General features: G+C 38.0%; 1 protein-coding gene across 1 annotated transcript in view; it reads left to right on the forward strand.

Annotated features, from left to right (window-relative positions):
* Window positions 1-297: 297 nt before the first annotated feature.
* SNCAIP (synuclein alpha interacting protein) overlaps window positions 298-12,148 on the forward strand; it is a 53,182-nt gene continuing 41,331 nt past the window's right edge. The window contains exons 1-2 of the mRNA XM_062513126.1: window positions 298-354; window positions 10,264-10,336. Coding sequence (XP_062369110.1) covers window positions 298-354; window positions 10,264-10,336 — 130 coding nt within the window. The remainder of the gene's footprint in view (window positions 355-10,263; window positions 10,337-12,148) is intronic.

Below are 12,148 nucleotides of genomic sequence, written 5' to 3' on the forward strand. Positions count from 1 at the left end.
AACCTGTGTTGAACTTCCTGAGAGTATGAGTGATGCTGAACCAAGTATTTTCTGCCTCTATTTCAAGTAGCACTTAGCTGCTCTCCCAGAAGATTGAAATGCTTCACAATATGCAGAAGAGAGGTGGCAAATGGTATTTATCTTTTAAGATCAAATTAAGAAACACTTTAATGTTCAAGTTAGATATTTCAGTAACATAGCAACTAGATTTTGGCTCTCTAAAGACAACACATTTCTCTTTTCTTAATTAGGTCTTTATTAATGTGCTGACTCACCCAAAATGTCCATAAGAGAATAATGGAAGCCCCTGAATACCTTGATTTGGATGAAATAGATTTTAGCGATGATATATCGGTAAGTACAACTCTTGTTTTATTTGTAAAATAAATTGTTCAATTTGAGACAACCTTAGATATCTCAGTCCTGATGTAAAAAGCAACAATGTTGTTAGACATCACACTTCTTTTTACTTTATATAGAAGAATGTTTAGATAGGTTGAATCTAGAATAAAAGTAATATGTTTTGTAAAGGAAATCTCTCTAAAAAACTTGAAATGAAAACTTGATTCTTTCAGGTAGTAAAAATTACTTGTAGACAAAATTAATAAAATAGTTTCATTTCTGGGTTGCTTCTCACTGATACTGTCCTGAATGAGCTATTTGTGCTGTAGTACTAGCCTTAGACACAAAAATTTTAAGTTTACTTGTTTTAATCTAATGTGTTTAAGTTGTAAAAAACACATTTCTCTCACCTTTGCCCTTTTCACCAGTAGCCATTTCCTAGTACAGCTCAATTTTATAAATAGGTGTGATGTGGTAGTGTACAGAAAGAGATAGACTTCAAGGGATTCATAGGCAGCAATTAGTGTCACAAATAAAACAGGCATAATTGCAAGCAAAAATAATGTGTTGCTGTGTTACTTTCTACGTTCTTAGTATTTTTATAGGAGGCACTGGTACTGTGTACTTCTCTATTACTCATAATACTAGTTCTACTGCCAGTGTTTCTGCTGTTTGTGCAGTAGAGTTGTTGATATGTTCAGTGTTTGATAAAAAATGGACTTGAATACATAAATCTCTTATAAGAGAATTTATTAATTCAGTTTTCAGATTAAAGTACGCCATCATTTCCTTCCACATGTTTCATAGTTTTGTAGTAGGTTCTTTTTTTTTTTTACAAAAGGCCTGGTATTCCCGTTAGCATTTGGTACTCTTGATTCATTTTAAAACATTCCAGATGCTTTATTCACTGAGAAATTCCTTTTGAAGAGATTTTTTTTTCCCTACCTATTGTACTGTTGAATTTTTATTAAAGCAGAATATGGCAAATGCCCAATACGTTATAAGACAATGAGGCAGTCTTGAATGAATACCTTATTATGGGCAACGTTCTTTATATTACTGTTATATGCTAATTGTGTCCTGATATCTGTTTCTATACTCAGTTTAGTAAAACTGTAAAACATATAGATGTAACCTTTCCATGTTCCTCCCATTGTGGCTGTTGCTGCATACTGATGGGTTAGGTTACTCACTTTTCTGCTGAAGAGCTCAGGCTGCCTGCTTTGCTAGTCTGTTCTTTCAGTGGATGCAGAACATTAAATAAAAAATAATCACAAATGATTGAGGCAGCAGTTTTTCTCCCTGCTTTAGCAGGTAAGAGGACAAAGGATTTGTTGCCAGAACCCAAATCAACAAGAGAATTCGTGCTTACTCTAGTGCTCTACTCATATCTCAACATACGTAGTTTAGAAATACCTGACCTTCACATTTTATAATTAGCCTGCTCTGGTAAAAGCAGCTGTATAGCATCTGTACTAGTAAATTATATTATTCATGTTAGCCCTCTGCTTCTAATCCAGTGCAGAAAAGTGACTAATAATAATGGCAGCAAGAAGGCTGTTAAAATGATGCACTTACAAATGTACCTCATTTAGAGAGCCACTGTTTGTAGTCCAGACCCTTGTCATCCATTACAGCAAAACTGTAATAATCAAAAATAGAGATGGAAAGGCAGGAACTTGTTTTAAAAGGCAAATATATATGTAAGTAAGGGAAAAGGTGGGGGGAGTGGGGGTGGAGTTTGTTAGGGTTTTTATTTTATTTTATTCTAGGTTTTTTTTGGTGCTTTTTTTTCTCTAATGTTACGTTTGTACACAAGAAAAGGAAACTACATTTCTCCAATATTGTGGAATCCTGGAATAGTTTTGTTCGGAAGGGACCTTCAACAATCATTGAGTTCCAATCTCCCTGTTGATAGGTAGGGATACCTTCCTCTCGATCATGTTGCTCCGAGGCTCCTTGTGATGGGTTGACATTGACTGGTCACCAGGTGCCCACCAAGCTACTCTGTCACTCCTACTCCATCGAGAAGCTTGTGTTTTAAGGAGAGGGACACCACTCACCAATTAGTGTCATGGGAAAAAAAGACTCCTCTTGGCAATATTAATTTATTGCAAATCAAACAGCACAGGATGATGACAAACAAGGACAAATCTAGAAGCACCTTTTCCTCACCCCTCCCTCCTTGCAGTCCCGACTTCAATCCTGAGTGGTTTCCCTTGCTGCCTCAATAAGTACAGGGGGGTGGGGGAGGATGGGATTTGCATTCAGGTTAAGTACTAGTTTGAAAGCAAACCAGTGGGAGATCCCAAGTCAGAAATATAATTTAATAGGAAAAATTAAAATAAATGCAATAATACAGAAAAACTGACAGAGTCAGAATACAGCCTAACACCCTATCTGTCAGGGTGTTGGTAGCAGTCTGATTAAATGGTGGTTGCAGTTCTCCTGGAGTGACAGATATGGTACTGTTGAAGCAGTAGAAGGGTTTGATTTTCCTCTGAAGATTCAGTTGTGGTTATGGAGCTTTTGTCCTCTGGGAATTCAGTGAATAAGGCTGCCAGTTGTGTTCTAAACCTCAGATTATATCCAGGTAGGAATGTTTGGCTCCTCCCCCTGGGTGGAGCATCTCCCAATGGGATTATGTCATTTTATCAGTCATGCAGTAGGACTCAATGGCCCATTGACAGAAAATATCCCTTGGAGTTATCAGGGATGAGTCATGAAGGAGATAAGGAACACTGCCCTACCTGGCTTTAACAGCTTATGAAGATGGTGATAGAATACATATTTTTGGGTACATCTTGCATTGCAACCTATGACAGAGTGTCTCTTCTGTTCCCTCCTCATCCACTTCATATCTGCACCAGTGTGGAGTCACACCCACTGAAGGCAGTCCTTTGTGAACTTCTCCTGTGTGTGCTGTTCCCATATACCACAGTTTTTCACAGACTGTACCAGCATGTGCAGTCATGGACTGCTTCAGTAGTGCATCCTTTCCATGAGATATGAACCTTCAGGAACAGACTGCTCCAGCAATGGTCTCACACAGTGTCACAATTCCTGCCAGAAAACTTGCTTGTATGTGATCTCCTCCCCACAGGAATTAGTTCCTGCCAGGAGCCTGCTCCAGCACTGTCTTCCCACAAGCTGCAGGTTTCTTCAGGGCACATCCACACAATCCAGTATGAGCTCTTCTATGGGCTGAAGGCTGGATACCTGCTCTACCATGGTATTCTCATGTGACTACAGGGGAATCTCTGTTGCAGCACCTGGAACACTGCCTTCCCCTACTTTCTTCACTGACCTTGGTGTTACATTTTATTGTTCCTCTCTCCCAGCTGCTCTTATGCAGTGGTTTTTACCCTTTTCATAAATCTGTTATCCCAGAGGCTACCAGCATCTCTGATGGGCTCAGCCTTTGCCAGTGGCTGGTCGTACATGGAGGCAGCCTCCACTCTTAGTTTGCCACATAAACCAAATACAGTCATGTGGTGGGCATCCACAATTTCTCTGTGCAACCTGTTGCAGCGTCTCACCACCCTCATTGTAAAAAAATCCTTGTATTCAATCGAAATTGATGTTCTTTCATTTGCCCATTGTCTTGTCACTACAGGCCCTGGAAATCAGTCTTTCTGCATTTTTTTAATAAGTCTCCTTTATATACTGGAATGCCATAAGAAAGTCTTCCCGCAGCCTCCAGGATGAAGAATCCAGACTCTCTCAGCCTTGTTTCACAGAAGAGGTGGTCCACCTCCCTGGCTATTTTCATTATCTTCTTCTGGACATACTGAACAAGTCCATGTCTTTTTTGTCCCAGCAGCCCCTGAGCTGGAGGCAGTACTCCAGGTGGATTTGCCCAAGAATTAAGCAGAAAGATCACCTCTCTTACTCTACTGGCTAGACTTTTTGTGCCACCCAGGGTGTGACTGACTTTCTGGTCTGCAAGTGAGCATTGACAGTTTATGTCAAATTGTTCATCCTCCAGTATGCCAAGTCCTTCTCTGCAGGGTTTCTCTCAGTATCAGAGTCTGAATGGATACTGGGCATTGCTCTGACACATGGACACATGGACTCAGGATCTTAACTTCTTGAAGTTAATGATGTTCACATGGGCCCACACCACAACCCATCCCAAGGTTCCTCTGGATGGCATTCCATCCCTTCAACAAATCAATCACTCAGCTTGGTCTCATATGAAAACTTGCTAAGGGTGACCCTGATCCCATCATCTATGTCCTTGACAAAGTTACTAAATACTATTTGTTGCAGTGTGCATCCTTGAGGGATGCCTCTCGATGCGTTTCACTTTGAGATTGAGCTGTTGATTGTCACTCATTGTACATGGACAGTTCCTTGACCATCTATCCATCAAACCTGTATCTCTCTAGAGGCAAGGAAGTTATACTTGGATACAGTGTGCCAAAGGCATTGCAGAAGCTGAGGCAGAGGACATCTGTAGCTTCCTCACTCAGTTGTAGGAGTCCACTATCTTAGGCACGATTTTGCCTTTGTGAAGCCATGCTGGCTATCTCTAATCACCTCTCTGCCATTCATATGTATCAGCATAACTTCCAGGAGGATTTCTTCCATGCTCTTACTGGGCACTGAGGCATGGCTGACCTACTAGGAGTTCCTGGGGCCCTTCTTTGAATCTTTACTGGAAGAGAATGTGAGATTCGCTTTTTTCCCAGTCATTGGAGATTGACTGTTATGACTGTTAAAATATTATTGAGAGTGGCTTAGCAACTACGTCTACCAACTCCATCAGGGTTCTGGAATGCAAATATGGTGCTTATTTTATAAACTAAGATCGTTCCATTCCTGGTCTAAATGGTGTAGTATATTTATTTGACTGTAGTTCAGACAGCAGAATAAGTTTTTGTTTATGTTAAACAAAAGCAGTATTCTGGCTGCAGTGACATTAAGCAATCCAGCTTTGTTTTAATTTATTAAAATTAATTAATTTAATTTATTAAAATTGCAATGTTTTAATTTATTTCTTCATTAATAACTGCTCATAAAAAGGAAGGGGGAGAAAAAGCCCTTTAGGTTGCATTAAATGATATGCATTAATGATAAATGATAAACTATTAAATGATAGTTTATCATTAAATTAATGATAAACTACATTATCAAATGTATGTTTTATGCTTTCACTCTTTTCCTATTTCTCCTGATTTTGACTATAAATTTATTCCTGCTCTGAAGTTTTATGCTGTTGGTATGGTTACCTGAAGGTTTCCTAATCCTTTGATTGAAATGCAGTATTTACATTGCACTAGCAGATTGAGAAAATGGAAACAATTTTATTTTTTGGTCTACAGAAATAATGCAAGGTAACCTCATCATAACCGGAGTTCTTCATGCTAAGATACTTGTAAACTGTTACAGGTTGAGTGTATAGATAATTGCTTGGATCATTCTCTTAGCTCTGTATGAAAGCCAAGCTCAGTGGTGTCAGTGTGAGACTGGACCTAATTTAAAGGTTTGTGCAATGCATGTGCAGTAATTGAGTTTAGGTCTTAGTGAACACCTGTTCAATCACCAGGTATTTTGAAATAGCTTTAAATACATCTTGTGAATGATTACCTGGCAGGGAAAACGTAGACTATGCATTGTCAGGTGTATGCCAAGCTGCTTGCCTCCCATTTACTCAACACAGGGCCCCTCCTGAGCCTGCTGCACCCTTCCTTGGCCACAGGAAGAGCTGGGTCACCTCTCAGGCTCACACACAACCAGATTTTGCCTACCCAGCCACCAGTCCTTCTGGGCTCAGCATGCAGGGTCCTACATCACTGTGCAGGCACAATCATTAGCTGCAGCAGATTGATTTATTTACCATCCAGCTGAAGCTCCCTCTGGCCTCTCTCTCTTTTCTTCCTTTCTCCCATTTCAGAATGAAGCAAAATGCATATGTCCACTAAGTTGTTCATAGGAAGTGCTAGTTTCAGAGAGATATTTTGTACCCCTAACAGTGTTACTGGAGTCTATATAGGTCCCCTTTGAAGCTAAAGGGAGGAATAACATATCAAGTGTCTATATAAAATGCACAACACATAGCACAAATAACCTAACCAGTACTCCAATGATGCTCATCACAGCTGTAAGAGGTACATTTAGTTTGGGGAGGTGATACTTCCCATATGCACCATACCAGTCGCATCTTTCCTTCTCTTTTTTTTTTTTTTTTTTTGGTGGTTTTTTTTTTGGTTGTTGTTGGTTTGTTGTTTTTTGTTTGTTTGTTTGTTTTTTGTTTTTTTTTGTTTTGTTTTGAAGCTGCTTAAATTGACACTACTATTGAGAAAAATCTTCCTGCAACATCAGGCCAAGTATTTTTCCTTTACTTTTTCTAAGTATAACTTGCTGTTTCCAAATAAATGTCTCAGAAATATGGTGGCATTGCATAGTTAATAAATTATTAAGAAAATGCATTGTAAAGTTAATTTAATAGGCTTTTAATATAAATGAAGTGTTCTGTTTTCCACTAACACAAATAAATGGAAATTAGACTGTTTACTTGGAAACACTTGGAAAAATAAAAGCTGTAATGGAGGAAGGTGTTTGTTTTCAGTATCAAAATGAAAACAAAGAGCAATACATTTAGGATCAGGACAGAGTCATTGCTGTCTTTATCCAGTCAAGATCATTAGTGGTGGTAAATGATTTGAGTTCTAATACTGCAAACAGCTGGACATGGTCCTTCATGCTTTAAGGGTGTCATGGTTATGATAATCTGCTTTGAGAGTCTCACTCTGCATATAGCTTTGCACTTTGACTCCATTTAGTTTACAACAGAATGTTGAAAAGCAACTCTTGTTTCTTAATTTACTTGGATTTTTTACTATTTTGTATAATATTTCTCTGCTACTGTTCTTGATCAGTTGTTTCTTCTTTCTGATACTTCTAGAACACAAGTGCCATCTGCAAGTGCTGGACAACTGGCACAGAGCAGAACAGATTAAAGATATTTTTCCTTGTGTGTTTTGTTTAAAATTCATTGCAATAAAATTTGAAAACTGTGTGAAATTTAAAAGGTTAACATTGGCATTAATTCTATGCACAGTATTACATAATGGACAAATGTATTATATTATAAGGGAAATCCCATTTTTCCCTGAATTAGCAATGTCTGTTGGAAGAAGCTGGTAATATCTTGCATTTGCTACTGCCTCTTCTCTCATTTGCATTGATACTACTCTTCCATCTTGCAAAGTTCTTCAGGGTCTTATTAGAATTGACTCTTTCAGGTTGGACATCAGCAGACCTTAAATGCAGAAAAGGAGCCCAGACCTCAAACAGTGATCAAAAATTCCATAATATGTTGTCTTAGGAACAAGCTCTTCATTTGTTACTGAATATCACCATCAGCTACAACAGACTTTAATTAGATATCAAAGATCACAGTAAGCATTGACTAGGGAAGTAACATGATGTGCTGAGCTCTTACATTGTTAGTTATGCCCTTGGGCATGGCCCTCAGCTCTGGCTGACATGCTTACTCCAATGGTGAAATGTGAGAAGTGGTATTTAATTTCGTATGCAAAAAATAATTTGAAATTATTGGATGAAGAGTGGGAAGTAATTAATTTTATGTGCTGTGGAATAAGCATTAAGTTTTAAATTCTGTTCCAAGGGATGATTGCAATCTCAACTTATTTTGATGTCCTATGTAACCTTGAAATTTACAGTTGAAGAAAAGATAGGAAACATTACTGATGATTAGAACTGGAGCTTGATATGTGAGAAATCACTTCCAGTGGGAAGAGCTGGGAATGGATTGTTTTTATGGTTGGGAAAGGTCCACTTGAAAAAGTAATTTTAGTTGCTTCCTGGACCAAAAGTCAGTTCTTTATATTTTAACCACAAAATACAGAAGGCAGAAATGTAAATTTGCAGAAGTCTTTGAGGACTTCTCAAAGTAAGTGGGAGGAAATCTGTTAATGAAATCAAACCAGTATTATTAAAATGCATAACAAATTTATAAACATTGAGTAGATTATTGGTGGTGGGATGAATACATTTTGAAGCAATGCTGAAACAGAAAAAAATCTGTTTTTCCAAGAACAGGAAAATGACGAAAAGAAAGACGGCTTTCTGGTTTTGAAGTTGCCTGACATAGCAATAGAATACAAAAGGCTTCTTTCCAATTGAATTACAAACTGTGTAATAGTTTAAACTGCAACAGCTGGTCTTAGGAAGCTACCATATTCCTTGGAGACATGCTCCTTGGATTCTTGTAAGATTCTTACTAGACCAGTTCAACATTGCATTTTAAGTCTTTGTGCTGAAATAGCAAGATGTATAGCTTAACAGCTCAGACTTTATTAAACAATAACTAAAGTGAAGCCCAGCACATGGTGTTTGTCCACGTCTGTGTTTAACTTGTATTAATTTGTCTTTCATAGCATCCTTCTCCCTGTCTCCACTCTGTTCTTTCTTGCTTTAGGCTGCCACATCCTGGAGCAGTCACAGCCTTATAGACAACTCCTTGTTTAATGGGGATTGGAATCAATGGGTGGTTCTGGAGTGCTACTACACGTTTTAATTAATAAGTTCAGTGTTGATCCTGGGAATACTTACGAGGTTTTCTTCTTGTGGTTTAGGTTTCACACTACATCCCTGTATTAGGTTGGCGAGGGAAAAAGTAGAGCCTGGGAGGTTTTCTAGGCTTAATGAAGGAACTACAGTCATTTGAGTAAAAGTCTTAAACTTGCACCAGAAAAGTACATTACTCTGCAGTTGGTCACATGAGCTTGAATTTAGATTATTTTGAAGGAGATTGCCAGCTGTGCTTTAGAAACACATCAAACACTGAATGACAAACTGTCAGCAGAACCCAAGACAATGTATCAGAGTTTCTTTTTTGTATGGAAAGTTCATATGTTTTTTCATGTAGCTGTTTTGCTTCATTGGTCAACAGCACACCAACTAAAAATATCTCTTTCTTTGAAAACATATGGTGTTTATGTATTCTTAGAAAAATTTCAGTTGTGCTAATCCTAAATGCTTTTTTTCTATTTAAGTTTCCAAAATACTGTTTTTAATAGGGTCTTTTTTGTAGGCAATGTAATTGATATTTCTTTCACAGACATAATGATTTTCATTTGTTTAAGTGGAGATTCCTGTAACATTTAAACATTTAATTAAGGAAGACTTGCTATAAAGCAACTGCATATCAGAATGTATGATTTTTAACACTGGATCCCATGTCTTTCCAAAGGTATTCCACAAGTATATAAACTAAAAAATTCTGTTTAGTGAAATACCTATAGTATCTCTGGTTTTTTTTCCTATTTTGAATGGTTAATGTGGTGAATAACATGTTGATTCATATCAGATGTTTTGTCACATCAAAATAATAATACAAGTTTGCTTTAATGAAGCCCAGGTTAGAGAAATGAGCCTGTTGTCTGATGTGTGCAGGTTCACACACCCCTCTCTGAAATCAGACCTCTGCAGTGGAGATATTCTGCATCCCTTTTACATATTGGTTTGTGACAGCTTGAATTCCAGTTTTTAAGCATGGTAATTGTGGAAGTGCAGCACCATAATAGGTGAACAGGTGGGCAAAGTGAGATCCTTGAAGTTTATGATGAAGCCTGAATGTGGTCTGAATGTATCTCTCATTGTGTTGCATTGTGTCTGTGCCTTGAATAATAGTGACCTGCAGGAAGGAGAAATCTGAGGTGAGGAGGTGCTTTGCTCTAGCTTTGAAAGTCTGTTTCATATGTCTCAAGGTGGAAAACAAAAGCAAGTGCCATCTGATTTTCTCATGCAACATAAGAAGACTATCAGGCTTCCAGAAGCAGTCTTGTTTTGTAGATTTTGATAGTATCCATGACACTTGAACCTCTTGAAAATCTTACTTTTTATCTTTTTTAATTATTACATTTAGACATTTTTTCTCCTTTTTTGCAGTATTCTGTAACTTCTCTCAAGACCATCCCAGAATTATGTAGAAGATGTGATGCACAAAATGAAGACAGATCGGGTATGATGCCTGTTTTTGTCCATCCATTATATTCTAGGGTTTGGGGGGGTGTTTCTTTTTTTTTTTTTTTTGTTTTGTTTTGGTTTTTTTGTTGTTTTTTTTTTAATCATGTACAATTTGGCAACAATAGCTTCTTGGCATTCTCCGGTTGTTTTGTTTTTTCTCATTTATGTACAGTGTTCTGGAAACATGGGTTTCTTTTTTTTCAACAGATGTTAGTTCATTAGAAGGAAAGAAAGTTCCAAAAAAGGATTTGGCTGTGTACAGATAAATGTAGGGCTTCGTCTCAGCAGCTCCAAACCACAGTATGTGCAACAATTTACTTGAAAACCCGAGAAACCATTGGTGACAAGATGTAATAATGTAGGCGCCAATGAAAAAATGTTGGATACATTTACTACCCGTATGGCCAGAACCAGTCTGAGGGATGATGTTTTGCCAGAGTCTGAAACTGTATCAAGGATGCTACATGGTAGAATCTACTCTAAAGCATACTGTAGTAGTTAAGATTAAAGCTGAGTTTTTTAGTTTAATAGAGTAAACTAAATGAAGAATCATGGCATATAGATGAGAACCAGCTGGAGACCTTCCCCCTGCCCCCTGACAAAAAGTGCATTCAGTGTTGTTTTTCACTCTGTAAATCAGATTAATCCTCTTTTATTTTTCTTTTCCTAATAGAGGAGAAATTAATTGGTAAGAGAAGCATTTTGTTGAGCTATGAAAAGTTTATTGTGCTTTTTAATCCTTTAATTGAACTTTTGTTAATGTTACTTCAGCAAGTAATTTTATAACAGAAACAGGAGATCTGGGATTCATGGGATGATACAAGGACAAGAACCATTCTATATTTCAGCAACTTTTACTTCTTTATTTCCTTTCAGACTTTTAATTTTTTTTTATTGTGTTTAACTTGAGTGGAAACTTTCTGATTGCTACTTCTTCTAACAGTTATTAAAGGCCAGATCACCACATGTCACTATCCTTGGCAATAAAGAGAAGCAAAGCTTTCCTTATTATGGATTATTATTATTATTATAATCTCCTTATTGCAGATTACTGCCCACACAGGGCACAGCAGTGATTGCACATACAGTATTGTTACAAGCAAGAGCAGGGAAGAAGTGTAAAAGGCGAAGACTCCTGATCTGCCCCCCTCAAATTGTCCTATCTCTTTCTGCCTGGGTGTCCACCCATCCTCCCCTCCATCCTCCACTCGATATTCCCCTCTTTCTTCTCATCCTGCCCTATTACACCCTTCTATCCTTCCTATGCCTCATCCCTTGCATCCCTTTTCTTCTCTCTTCTTCCTTCCTTCTTGCCGGTTCTTCTCCCTTTCCTCATCCCTTGCATCCTGCCATCTTCCCCCTTCATTCCATTTCCTTTCCTCTTTCTTTCTGTTTCCTTCCCTCCTCCCACTCCCCTGCTCTCTCCCTGTTATCCTATCGTCACACCATTCCACACTATTCTTCTCCCAGTCTTCTCTCATTCCTCCTGCCTCCTTCTCTCCTCCTTTCCTGTTTTTCACCCACTTCCTCCTCCTTCTGCTCCTCCTTCTGCTCCTCCTTCTTCTCTGCCATTCTCCATAGCACTTAATCCCTCATTGCTCCCCACATGCTTCCACTGTTCTCTCCCACATTCCTCCTCCCATTCTTCTTTCTTCATTTAAAATAGTAAGGATGAATTACTAGTTATGAACTCTTCCTTTGTATTGTAGGATGCTGACAAATTACTGTGTATCTCTCTTGTTCCATGGTTGCCTCTGCAGATGGACATTTTTTGATTATTATTTTAATTACATCAATACTCATCTAT

The sequence above is a fragment of the Cinclus cinclus genome, chromosome Z, assembly GCF_963662255.1.
Source record: "Cinclus cinclus chromosome Z, bCinCin1.1, whole genome shotgun sequence".
Lineage (NCBI taxonomy): Eukaryota > Metazoa > Chordata > Aves > Passeriformes > Cinclidae > Cinclus > Cinclus cinclus.